General features: G+C 46.1%; 1 protein-coding gene across 1 annotated transcript in view; it reads left to right on the top strand.

Annotated features, from left to right (window-relative positions):
• LMOD1 (leiomodin 1) overlaps positions 1-13360 on the top strand; it is a 48710-nt gene extending 35350 nt beyond the window's left edge. The window contains exon 4 of the mRNA XM_060232985.1: positions 12774-13360. Coding sequence (XP_060088968.1) covers positions 12774-13360 — 587 coding nt within the window. The remainder of the gene's footprint in view (positions 1-12773) is intronic.
• Positions 13361-13633: the final 273 nt, after the last annotated feature.

Genomic DNA, 13633 nt, shown 5'->3' with positions numbered 1-13633 from the left:
AGAGAATGTATAAAGTAAAGTGGCAGATATGGTAAGTCTTGAGAGAATCTGTATTCAGAGCATCCCTGCTTGTCCTTCCCGTCACCAGGCAACAATGCTGCAAATCTGCCACTAGAAATACAGGAACAAAATCACTCTGGAGCAACTGGGCCCAACTTCTGCACAAGATGACTCTGAAAGAAGAAGCACCAGAAGCAGCTACTAGAGCCAACTAGCTGTACTGTTGTCATTTGTCTGGAATCTAAGCATAGGAGGATGAGGGAGAAATCACTGGGCCAAATCCAATTGTCTATTATTTCTGTGATCTTTAGAATTCTGTTCCTCTGATAGTGCAAAAGACAGATTTTCGTAGAACAGGATTTCTCAAGCCTCCCCAGGAGGTGTAAAGAACTCTGTATGTGTTTGTCTATAAAGTGTGTTAAGGGCTTCTTGTAGTATCAGGACCCTAGCAGTAAGCATGTGACTGGGCAATAGAACAGATTGTGGTGCATATTACTGGAGGTGGGGCTACATTGTGCCAGCACCATGGAAATGAGCAGTATCCTCCAAACTAGTTTGGGACTCTATTAGCCTGATGGGAAAGAAGAAACAAGCTAAGATTGATCACTTGTTGGTAGAAAAGGCAAAGCCTTGAACCACGCTGAACATTTTCATGTAGTATCCCCAAGCTAAGGGCAAACACTGTCAGCATCTTATTGATCATTCATTCAAGCATTTGGGTTCCAGAGATGTCCTGGAGGAGACAGCATAAGATTCCTGCTTAAGATTCCAGCATAAGATTCCTGCTTCCTATATGTGAGCTCCCTTATTTCCTGTAGAGACAGTGACATTTTGAGGGCCAAATAATTAAAAAAATTATTACGTATGTTGATGTAGAGGTTAAAAAATCCCCCAGTAAATGGCATTCAGATCCTGTAGATCAACATCTCCTGCACTGTGGTCCAAAATCCATGACATTTGGTTAATGAAGATGTTGGGTTCTCCAACTGAACTGAGTGCCAACTCCACTTCCCTTGTTTCCTCTCCCTTTTTAAGTGTGTGAGGCTCAGTTTGTACATTACCTTTGCAGCATAGTTGCCACAAAATACTCTCTTGAGGTTGGCTGTCATGTTGTCTTCAGAATACATGGAAGTTCTGCATTACATGGGTAGCCTGATCACATTCCACACCAGCATCATCAGTCCTGTTGGAGGGAAGTACACTGGTGAGAGAAGCACCCAGATAATTCAAACTACCATGTGGAGCATCCATATGCTACTGATTTACCATCTGAGACCACAGGGGAGCGGTTTTGCTGTGGCAAATGTGCCATGAGGGTGATGTATAAAGTGAGTCTGATAAAGAAAAAGTAACAACTAGGTTTGGGTCAGATCTTTTTGCTGCCTGATGGATGGGAATTGCTGGTTTTTTTCTAAGAAGTTTGTCCTTTGGTTGAATGAAGTAGGTTGCTTGAGCACTCAGCTTGAAATGGGCATGGAGCATACAGACCCCCATGTTTCACATGAAGAAAAATGTGCTAAAGGAGCTCAGCTATAACTTATCAGGGATGTGTTATAATTATTAAGAAGCAGCTTCCTCACAAGGCTGAATAAAGGACAGTTTGATCACAAGCCACTTCAGCTGGAACTCTTGGATATTCCCTGTTTCATGCTCATGAGGATCAGTCCAAGTAGCGTAGCTTAACTGGTTTGTGACTCAGGCTGTGCATTTAAAAAAAATCTATGCATTTGTATAAGAGTTTAATATATATAAGAATGGATAAATCTAATGTCACTCGCCCTGGAGCAGAATTTTATTTCTTGCACAAACTGCTAAAGCACCAAGTGGTGCACATACAAACTGATCTGTTATTTATACCCCACCCAAACAGAACCCCCAAATAATGGCTCCTCTGCAGCACAGTTGTGCTTATGTCCACCTTTCCATGAAGGATGCATAAAGAGACAACAAGAGAGCACTTACAGAGACCCTGTGTGGCTTTTTTCCATGTCGGATGGCCAGGTTAAAATGATGGAAGGAGGAGTCCTGTTTATAAAACACTAAAGAGAAACTGGATTTATGCAATGCCTCAAAGAAAAGCACGTTCCTTCTCTTAAAAGTAGGATACAAAGGAAATCCCTGCTTGCAAAGCTATGCTGGTCTTACCTGCTTAGGACACTGTGGGGGGGGGGGGAGTGGAGAAAAAATAAAAGACAAATCACTTGAGCTCAAGTGGGCTGCTGCCGTTTTCAGCTCTGAAATAAATGAATGTAAATCATATTCATGATATGTACAAATTCACTCACAACTTCATTAATAAAGCTCACACAGTGCTACTGATGGTGACTAGTGGAACATTCTGAAGCAAAAGTTGGTGAATATATTTAGACTCTGCAAATGGGTAAGAGAACTGAAGCAGCATTTGTCTGCAGTGACAGGATGGGGGCAGCCTGGATCTCTGTCATTGGGAGGCTGCATTTATTCACTTGGCAGACAACCCTCATCACAGCCTAAGATCGCAGGCCTCCAGGTGGTGACTGGAGATCTTGCAGAATTTCAACTCATCTTTAGATGACAAAGATCAATTCCCCTGAAGAAAATGGCTGTTGTGGAGTGTCAAATCTATGGCATTATACCCACGAGGGTTCCTGCCCTTCCCAAATCCTGCCCTCCACAAGCTCTACCAGCAAATCTCACAGCCAGTTTTCAAAGTGCCCTATAAGCAGATTCATGGCTATTGCCCCTTTAGAGATGGGCAACTGGGATTAAGAAATAATTACTTGCCCACAGTGTTGGTTAAGCCTGCCTTCAGATCTCCTGCCATTGGCTGACACTAGATCTAACAGCTGAGAAGCAAAGTGGAAATCTGACTCCTCTTGACACTGACTAGGAGATGGCAGAAACTTAAGATTCACAGCTGGGATAGGATGTTTCTGTTTGTGTACAAACACAAGCCCACCATGCAGTCTCAAGTGTGCTGGGAGTGGGGCCAGATGAGAGGATCGTCTTCTTTCTGCTGCTGCCAGCCCAGTGGGTTGCGTGCCAACTCTGTGAGAAGTCAATCATTGCTGAAGGTCTGGCTGACTCTGAACTGCTGCTTCTCAGAGTCCAGAGAAATTTCTATATTTGGGCATTTTGCATAGACTGGCTCAAGCAAACCTCATTCCTTTGCTCTTCCTAAGAGTGGGAAACCTTCCAGCTGCCCAGAACAGCAGGGAAGAAAAAACAAAGCCCAGATCACTACAGCCTCTCCCTAGACCTTTCCCCAAGCTGTGGTCTGATGTCCATGCCACGTTCTTTTGCACCTCCCTACCAGTCCCTAGCCATCCTCTGCCCTCACAACTGCCCTCTGTATTCCCTGTGCTGATTTAATTTATGCCCTGCATGTAACAGATGAAAACAGAAAAGGGGGCCAAAAGGCTCCTGGTGAGGAAAGAGATTATTCATCATATCTGTTTGCATAACCCTCCAAATGGGTGATGTTTCTAACTGTAAGGAACAATTTTTGTCCGCAGATACTTAGATCAGAAATGAGAAACGTCATTATGTCACACGAGACTTAACTCTAAAACACCAAGGCACACTGGCAAAAGCTTTGATATTCAGTAATTCAGCAAGAAAATTAGTATTGTCCCAACAAAACAGATACAGCTGGAGAGAATGTCCTAATGTTAGGTACTGATTTAGTTCACAACATCCATTAATACTGAGGTGAAGGGGATAGATTGAGTATTAAAATGCCTTGAAAATTATGTAAATGAGCATCAAATACATGTAATACCAGATTTCATTTGTGAATTCAATTTCATGCTTTAAAGTGGATATTCTTTGGTGTTGTGTAAGTGATCCATTGTTTCTGGAGACTGCATTAGAGGGATGGCATCTCAGTCTTATAAGGTACTGAAGGGGAGCATGTGGGAGTTCCCAACACCTATTTCCTGTACATCTATAGAACATGCAGCTCTAGTCCATGCAAGCCAGGTAAGTACTTTAACTATGCATCCATTTATTATTTATTTGTAAAAGATATGTCCTAATTTTCTACTGTGTACAAAGAGGCTTCCAATAATGGTAAAAAACTCCCCAAAAACAACATAAAGCAATAGCAACAACCAACAATCAACAACCATGACGAAAGAAAAAATAGTCCCACCGTGGAAACAACAGTTCCCCCCAATACACTCTAAGACCATTAATCATAGTATAGTTAAACTGACAGAACTGACACAATATACCAAGCAACAACCAACTCCAGAACAACCAATTTATGTAATTGTTTATTCCTGATGTGACCCATCCTTATGCAACCTTAGCTACAATAGAGATCTATGATAATGTGATTTAACATCCAAAGTCACACTGAAATAAGGCAGTCTTTTTATATAGTTTTCTGAACCTTTGTGAAAGAAAAAGTGCTGATCTCCTCTTCTAGCAGACTCTAGACCTCATTTAGGCCAGTTGTGCCTTATGAAAATCCTCTTAGGGTGCTAGGCCACCCTAAGTTAATAGGTAGACCCAAGAAGAGGTGATCCTTTCAATACATGATTCCAAGTAAAAGCTTAAAACCAGCACCTTACATCCTGGCAAGAAACAAATACATAGCGAAATTAAACTGTTATAAAATTAATTTTCCATATGTGTTGTGCTCATATGGTGGGCTGCTATTTTTTTGTACAGACTGAAGCCTTCAATAAACCTTCAAGGGAAGTTCCATGTAGAGTATGACACAGTAGCACAATTTGGTGGTTACAGAAGCCTCAATCTATGCACCTGGGTGAGCAGAGTCAAGAATAAGAAACAGGTCTTGAATAAAAGCAAATGATAACAAGCATTCCTGGCAATTTCACCAGCCTGCTTCACAAGATTAAGTCCAGAAGCATAGCCAGGTTCTCATGATCGGACAGAATCAACGGTTCCATCTGGCCTAGTTAGATAAATTGAATGATGAGTAAATGTATTCAGGCATGAATCAATTTGGGGTACCCACAAAAAATGAATGATCTCTCTTTGACCCACATGCAAATAGATGAGGATACCACAGGGCAACAGGAATCATGGTTGTTGCCTGTTTGGGCACATGGACCCTGAGGGCAGCCACTGTGGTTATTCCCAAATGAAATTCTCTGCCCTCATATTTAATTTGGCATAAACCCCACCGTGAACACACCACTCTTGGTTTGCAGGGACAACTTCTCCCAGTACTTTGTACCTTAATGCACAGCACGAGAAAGTCATCCATCATCACTCAAGGATGCACCTGTCCACAACAATGAATAATGGAAACCCACTCATTCCTATATCAGGGCTCTGGATTTTCCTCATCTTTCTTTAGCAAGCATAATAGGGGTTTTTAATACTCTCTTGATATTTGTGAGGTTGAACCATATTTGCCCAGGAAACCACAGGGAGAGCAGTTACTCTTTGTGTCCATCTGCTATTATTGCTTCAGGCCATCTGTTCTGTGGAGTGCATCTTACATTCCCTAGACAATCTGTAAGAAACATTGGCTGCCTTTTATCTGTCACTATTATCATAACTCACAGATTTCAAGAGTGATAAAAATGCAGACATGTTACAAATTCTTCCCTCAGTGTGGAAAAAGGAAGTAGCTCTTTACATAATGAATAATGTAGAATTTATTGCTAGTAATGGCTTTAGAAGGAGATTAGACAGATTCATGGAGGATAGGTCCATCAGTAGCGACTAGCCATGCTGTCTGAAGGGAGTCTCCATAAACCTCTGAATAACAGTGCTAGGAAACAACATCGGGCCTTGGCCAAGGGCAACTGATTGACCACTTTGTGAAACTGGATGCTGGACTAGATGGACTACTGGTCTCATACAGCAGCATTCTTATATGCCATGCTTAAGAAATAATATTGCTTTCTTTCCATGATTCCATTCATAAATCAAAACCAGAGCTTCATTTGACACAGGTCTCAAACTCTGCCATTGTCATTTTTAAAGCCAGAATTCAGATCTGGAGCAATAATAAAGCAGAGAGTAGTCTGCTCATATGTGAAATATGTTTCCCTCATCAATGAGCAACCACAACCTTCCTATTTACTCTGAGGCTGGGGGAGAGGGCTTTATAGCTTCCAATTGGCTTGAATCCTGGTATCTTTAAGTTTCTACCCCTTGGGGGCTACTGCTAGCCTCACTTACTGGAGCAAGAATGGCACATACCTCCCAAGAGAATTGCACAATCATTTCATAGAAAGTTATGGCATGGTATCACAGTAATCTAGTTACTGTGAATTTCTATATTAGCACATTTCTACATTACAACTTTGTCTAGTCTTCTCTGTTATTTATTTATTATTTCACATCTCTATCCTGCCCTTCCCGAAACAGGCTCAGGGTGGGTCACATCAGGAATAAAACAATTACATAAGTTCTAAAACAACTAGCTAAAACATAAAACCAGACAGATCAATTTGTAAATTAAAAGTTCAGATGGCGACCATTTCAAACACCTGGTCCCTGGCTGAGCATATAAAGATAAATGATAGAAGTCAAAATCAGTCACTACTCCAAATAGGACTGACGGATGGACCAGCACTTCGCAGGGAGATCATATTAATCTTCAATTATGTCCACTGCCTCAACTAATGGCCTGGTGGAACAGCTGCAGACCCTGCAGAATTGCAACAGGCTGTGCAGGTCCTGGATCTCCAATGGGAGCTTCTTCCACCAGGTAAGGGCCAGGACATAATTTTTTTGTAAAACTACTTAATTAATCACTACTCGAATGGTAGGAAACAGGGTAGCAAGGGATCCAGACTTGTGGTTTCTATGACCAGGAAAAATGCACAATTCTATGCCTCTCCCACAGTCATATATTCCTTTCTCTGTCACCACGCATATGGAAAACTAAGCTGAATCACTCATATCTACCAACTGTTCATACAACCCTCTTTTACCACTATTCTGTTTAAAGCAGGGATGTCAAACATGCAGCTTGAGGGCTGGATCTGGCCCCCAGATGGCTTCTATCAGGCCTGCAAGCAACTCACTGTCATCTGCTTCCTTCTCCCTCTCTTCCTTCCTTCCTTTTGCATCACCACTTGTTTTGCCAGACTTGCTCAACTGCCCAGGAGCTACAGAGCATAGTCTCTATTTTCTCCGTTGGCTGACCAGCACATGAAGCAACTTATGCACAAAAGCTGGCAATGCCCAGCTATTTCATGTTTTCCCCTGGGTCTTAGGCTCAAAGCATTGACCATGAGATTTTTGTAATGAATGTCAATAATCAAAAGTAGGTTTGCAAGTTACAGATTTACACCTGAACAACACCTAAACAGCATACTCAAGATTTCTACAGCACATTGTCTCTAGATTTTGATGAAATAATTCAGAGCAAGAGGTGTCAGTTATAAGAAACTGTTAAATAAGCAAGATATTGCAAGAGTGCTAATCTTTTAAGCATGTTTTAAATTTTAAAAAAATCTTTGTGTTTGTTTTATTTTATTTATTTTTTATTTGATTTGATTTATATCCCACCCTACCCCACCGAGGTGGGCTTTATAAAGTTTATGTCTCCGCTACCTGGCATTACATTTTATAAACAAATGGCGAAGTCTGACAAGGTTTCATTTATGTCAGATCTGGCCCTCATAACAAGTGAGTTTGACACCCCTGATTTAAAGTAATCCAGAATAAGGTTTTTCTTAGACAATGCAGCTATGCCCTCATGTGGTGGGATTTGTTCCACACACATCTTTAATCCATTTTTCTCATACAAAGTGCAGTCATTAATGTGGCTGAGGAAGTGTGCTTTTGAGAAAGGAAGAAATGATGTGCAGGGACGCTGTGTGCATCAATGTTTTAATAGCATGATTTGACCATAGGCACTGTTCAAGACGCTGAAGTCCTGTTGATTTTAAGAAGAGAAGTTTCAAGTAGCAGACTGCATCCACCCATCAGTGGATACTGTGCTGCAGCAATTGTATGTAACTGGATTGTCTTGCCCACACACATACAAATCCAGTTCTGAAGATCTACTATAGTGCAATGATAGCACAAGATCCAGTGTTTGCAGATGCAGCCATGTTTTACTCTCTTTTTGAAATTAACATGACTTTAGAACTACAGCCATGTAACACTTACTTGAGTGGGAGAAGGACTGGGCTGCACAGTTACTACCTTTAATGACTCTTGCCATATTTTCCCAAGCAAATTATGAGCGAATTAAAACTGAATATATAGGGAAATGTTAATTCCATGAAAACTCAAATATAAAACAATAAACCTGGCAAGGATATATTATACTTTCTCATGCAACCAGTTTTTAAATGTTATGTATGTATATTTTAGTTCTGATTTGAATTGTTCCAATGATGTGTTTTTGTTGGCTTTAATGGTTGTTAGGGTGTGCTTTTTGTTACATGTGTGATTTTTGTTACATATGTTTTTTATTTGTTTGCCACTCTGGTGGCCCTTATGAAGACAGAAAGCCAGGGCGTACATTTTGTAAAACAGAATAAATAAAAATATTTATTCAGAAGTTGTTGGAGCAAGAATCTACATAAACCCAGTCTGACAGCTACAGTATGACAGCTGGTGATCTAGCTGCCAGGCTAGGTCACAGTGACCTGATCAGCAGACCGGCTTGAGCCGGCAGAAGCCAAGTGATGCAATCTGCTGAGTCAGCACGGCCAGGATTGGCCGCTTGGACTATATATGATCTGTGTGTGCATCACACAGGTCTCTCCCTGTGAGATGGTGGTTAGGCGAAGCACTTTGTCCGTGGAGGTGATATTGTATAGACTGCACAAGAGAGCACTTGTCGTGTATATATGTTAATACACCTTTTGGCACTAGTTGCACGCGTCTGCCTGATTTTCTTTCCTGAAGCCCTGTGTCGGGCAAGTCATCTCCCTCACTCTGCTACTCCCGCTCCGACAGGGTTATGGGCCCAGCACGCTTCCGCTGCGCGGAGGAGAGAGTTGCGAGTTGAGCTGACTGTGAGTTTGGAAAGAGCCGGAGGCGAGGAACGCCGGTGAAGGACACAGAAGCACCACCGTTCTCTGTTTGAGAGCCAGAGGGACGTCGGCAGCCAGCCGTGAGGAGGAGTCGGCACGATGGCTCAGCAACAGCTTGGAGTAGCCGTTGAGAAGCTCACCTCAGCCAACTACGCGGTGTGGAGCCTGAGAATGCAACACTACCTCAAGCGTGAAGGGCAATGGCTGTTCGTGAGTAACCCCCCTGCTGACTTATCTCCTGCCGAGACTGTGTTATCGGATAAGGCACTGGCCAACATAGTGCTGTCTATAGGAGATGACCAGCTGGTTTATGTGCGAGGGAAGGACACTCCCAAGGCTGCCTGGGACGCGTTGAGTGCGGTGCATGTTAGCACCACTGCTGGTTCCCTCATGGCCTTGACAAGGAGGATGTTCCGCACCGTTATGCCGGCTGGAGGGTGTGTGAAAGATCACATCAAACGGCTAACGGACTGTTTCGTTGAGCTGGAGGCAAGAGGCAAGACTGTAGCTCCAGACGACAGAGTGTACATTTTGCTGTCGTCGTTGCCACCTGAGTACACTCCCCTGATAACTTCTCTGGAGACGGTGGACGTAGCGACCCTGACCATGGAATACGTCTGTGCCCACCTGCTTGACTTCCAAGAGAGAATTGCGGCCGTGAGCTGTCCGGGGGTGTCGGCCAGGCAGCGTGCTGTTATCGGTGTGTCCGGGAAGACAGCCAAGAATGAGCCAGCTTTTGCTGCTGGCAGGCGTCCGAAGGTGGAGGAAGTGGAGCCGACTGCGTTTGCAGTCCGTCGCTGCTATGGATGCGGGTCGTCGCAGCACCTGCTCCGAGCTTGCCCTGAGAGGGAGAAGAGGCGGGGGCGTGTGCGGCGAGAGCGGAGGACCGCCAGCCCGTGTGAGGAAGCAACCCGGCTGGTCACGTCTGCAGTAGAGAGCACAGGGTCTGCTTGGATTTTAGACTCCGGGGCAACGAGCCATCTCTGCTGCGAGAAGGAGTTGTTGAAAAACATTGACAGTCCTGAGCATAAGTATGTGAGATTGGCTGATGGGACCACTGCCAATTCTGTTTGCTCAGGCAATGTGGAACTTCCTGCACTGAAATGTATGTTGCAAAATGTGTTGTATGTACCCTCACTGCAGTCTAACCTGTTGAGTGTTAGCACACTGTTTGACCAGGGATACCAGGTGAGATTTGAGAAAACCTGCTGCAAAATCCTGGGAGGTGGGGGAAAGTTGCTTGTGACAGGAAAGAGGGAAGGTAAACTGTATGTGGTCCAGAGTGATTGTGCCCAGGTGGCTCAGGTGTCGAATGAGCCTGTGCACAATAATTGTATACATTTGCTCCATAGGAGACTCGGGCACTGCGGATTTAGGGCGTTAAAGAAAACCCTGGAGCTTGTGCCTAGTTTGAAAGTAAATCCTTGCAAATGTTACTTGGAATGCCAGGTCTGCAAGAAGACCAAAAGCAAGGCGTGTGCTGTTGCTAAAGAAAGCTCAAGGGAAAGCACACGAGCCCTGGAACTAGTCCATTTAGACGTTATTGGCCCATTGCCAAAGAGTCTGTCGGGGAGGAGATACTGCTTGGTGGCCACCGACGACCACACGAGGTACGCGTGGGTTTTCACCATGGTGCATAAGTCTGAGGTGTATAAGACATTCACCAAGTGGGTCAAAGCAGTGGAGAGACAATTAGGGGTTAATCTCCTGGCTGTACAAACCGACAGAGGGGGGGAATTCTTATCTAACCAGATGAAACGTTGGCTGGAGAACAAGGGCATCGCCCACCGTCTGACGAACCCGGCAACGCCCCGAGAAAATGGGCATGGGGCTGTATTGCAGAATGTGATGTATTGCATGTTAGAGGATGCACAACTGCCAATGACCTATTGGGCAGAAACCATACATGCAGCTGTTTTTTTGCAAAATAGGGTTTGGTGTAATACTGTGAAAAATGTGCCTTACAGGTTACTGTTGAACAAGACCCCAGATTTGAGTTCTTTAAAAGTCTTTGGGTCACGGGCTCGGGTTGGCATCCACTCCACGAGTAGCGGGGAGGGGGATGTCCGGGCAGAGAGCCTAATTTTTCTGGGCTACAAGCCAAGGGCCAGGTGTTATCGTTTCTGCAATAGCAAAAGCAAGATAACACTTAGTAAGAGTGCCCAGTTCAATGAAGAAAGCAGCTGGCCAAGGTTGCACTCCTTGCAGAAACAATTTGTCCTGCTGCCAAGTAGCGATAACGATGTTGGAGCGCAGCCCAGAACTCCAGCCCAGGAGGTGGCACCCAGTGGGGCTGGAGAAGGTGAGCCGAATGCTGGCACAGAGCCTGACGAGCAGAGTCAGGAGGCAGAGCCTCAAATGCAGGAACTGGAGGTAAAGTGTGAGAGTCAGGAGGTTCAACACCCAATTACAGGGGCAGAGCAACCAGCCCAGGAGGTGGGAACAGAGCAACCCGAAGAAGACAAAGCTGGTCCAAGCACAGGGCCACGGGTGTCTGCCAGGTCCACCAAAGGCCAACGTCCCGCTAGGTACAAGTGTCCCTATGTCACTCTGACTGTCAATCCAGACCCACCCGGATTAGAGGAAATGTTAAAAGAAAAGGCTAGGAAATGGAAAGCCTGGGTGGCAGAGTGCGAGGCAAGGGAGAAGGAGGCTGAAGCCAAGCGTCTGAAAGAGCTGGCTGAACAGGAACACGATGATGTGTTTTACAATCATGATGAGTTCCTGAACGAATTCCGGAAAGGGTTCCGAGCTACGTAAATATGAACTGTAATGTTGCTGGTGGACATGTATGTAAACTGTGTAAAGTGTTTTGGTGCACTGGGTTTAAATAGATTAGGAGGTGTGTTGGAGCAAGAATCTACATAAACCCAGTCTGACAGCTACAGTATGACAGCTGGTGATCTAGCTGCCAGGCTAGGTCACAGTGACCTGATCAGCAGACCGGCTTGAGCCGGCAGAAGCCAAGTGATGCAATCTGCTGAGTCAGCACGGCCAGGATTGGCCGCTTGGACTATATATGATCTGTGTGTGCATCACACAGGTCTCTCCCTGTGAGATGGTGGTTAGGCGAAGCACTTTGTCCGTGGAGGTGATATTGTATAGACTGCACAAGAGAGCACTTGTCGTGTATATATGTTAATACACCTTTTGGCACTAGTTGCACGCGTCTGCCTGATTTTCTTTCCTGAAGCCCTGTGTCGGGCAAGTCATCTCCCTCACTCTGCTACTCCCGCTCCGACAGAAGTAACTTCCAGTGAGGTTTAACAGTTCTTATTAAGTAAGTGAGCACAGAACCACAGGCTAAAGCCCAGCATCAGTGTGTTGTTATTTCAGCGCATAAGCTTGTTATTTCAACATCTGATGAAGCAATCTCAAGTCAGGTTCCCAACCCCCAGGTAGGGCCTGGAGCCCTCCTGGAATTTCAACCTCTGGACCCCTCTGGAGGCTCTGGAATTACAGCTATCAGTTCCCCAAGAAAAAACCGGCTGCTTCTATGGGATGCTTCTATAGGATTATACTGTTGACGTCCTTCCGCTCCCCCAATTCAGCCCTCCCCAGGCTCCACCCCCAAATCTTCAGGAATTTCCCAATTGGCAACCCTAAATTTTAGGACAAATCTTAGACTAAGGTCCATACCAGCGAAAATATGAAGGTGCTTCCCCATCACTGTTCATGAAAAGCAACAGCTGTGAACTGTGCTAAGTGGCGGCGGGACCGGGACTGCAAGTTCCTGCTGCAAAAGGTTACAATTCCGCGTGCGTCTCGCCGGCCTTTCCATCCGATCCCCCCTCCTTGATCTATGCACAGCCTTACCGCCAAGGCCAAGCCAAGCACTTCCGCCAGGGGGCGAGAGAGGCCGTCAGACCCGCTCTAGTTCCGGCAGCAGCCAAAGGCCCAGGGGCATCGCTGCCTGCGCCGCTTGGGAGCTGGTTGCTGCGGGGTGCATGCCTGCGCTGCGCTCCTTTGCTGCCCTCTCGTGTTTTGGGGCGGCCGCCGGGCAGGCTGCGGTGGAGAGCGATGAGCCCCCCCGGCTGGCTGGCGGGGGCGGCTGCTGCGGTCGTCGGTGGGCGCTGCAGCGGCAGGGGAGCGGCGGCGGCATGATGGCCGGGCGGCGCGGTCTGCTGAAGCGCAAGCCTAACTTCACGCTGCAGGAGATCGACATCCTCATGAGCGAGGTGCTCAAGTACGAGCAGCCGCTCTTCGGAGCCGCCTCCGGCAACGTGAATGCCTACGAGAAGCAGAAGATCTGGAGGCGTCTCACCAGCAAGATCAACGCGGCCGGGCGCAACCAGCGCGACATCGGCGAGGTCAAGAACCGCTGGCGGAGCCTGCGACGCCGCGCCAACGACAAGATCACCCGGCATCGCCTCCTGCAGCGCCAGGTGAAGCCCTAGGCCCCTCACTTAAGGGGCGGAAGCGAGTTGCCTGGCCAGCCCGAGCTGGGCCCGGAATGGAGCCTGCGCGGTGTGTGCCCTCTAGACACGCCGCCACCGCCCGCGGGCACCCTCGAGGTGGCGGCGCTTCAGGGTGAGTGCTTAGCCCCGGGGCGTATGGAGCGCGAAGCCCCGGGGAAGCCAGGAGTTGCGGCGGGGGCAGGGTGGTGCTAGTAATTCCTCCATGAGCCCTAATGCATAGAGGCAATGTGAGCTTGGGGGAAAGGGCATTTA

Source organism: Heteronotia binoei, chromosome 2 (assembly GCF_032191835.1).
Source record: "Heteronotia binoei isolate CCM8104 ecotype False Entrance Well chromosome 2, APGP_CSIRO_Hbin_v1, whole genome shotgun sequence".
Lineage (NCBI taxonomy): Eukaryota > Metazoa > Chordata > Lepidosauria > Squamata > Gekkonidae > Heteronotia > Heteronotia binoei.
Note: the sequence above shows the minus strand (reverse complement) of the source record. Positions and strands in the feature narration are given on the sequence as shown.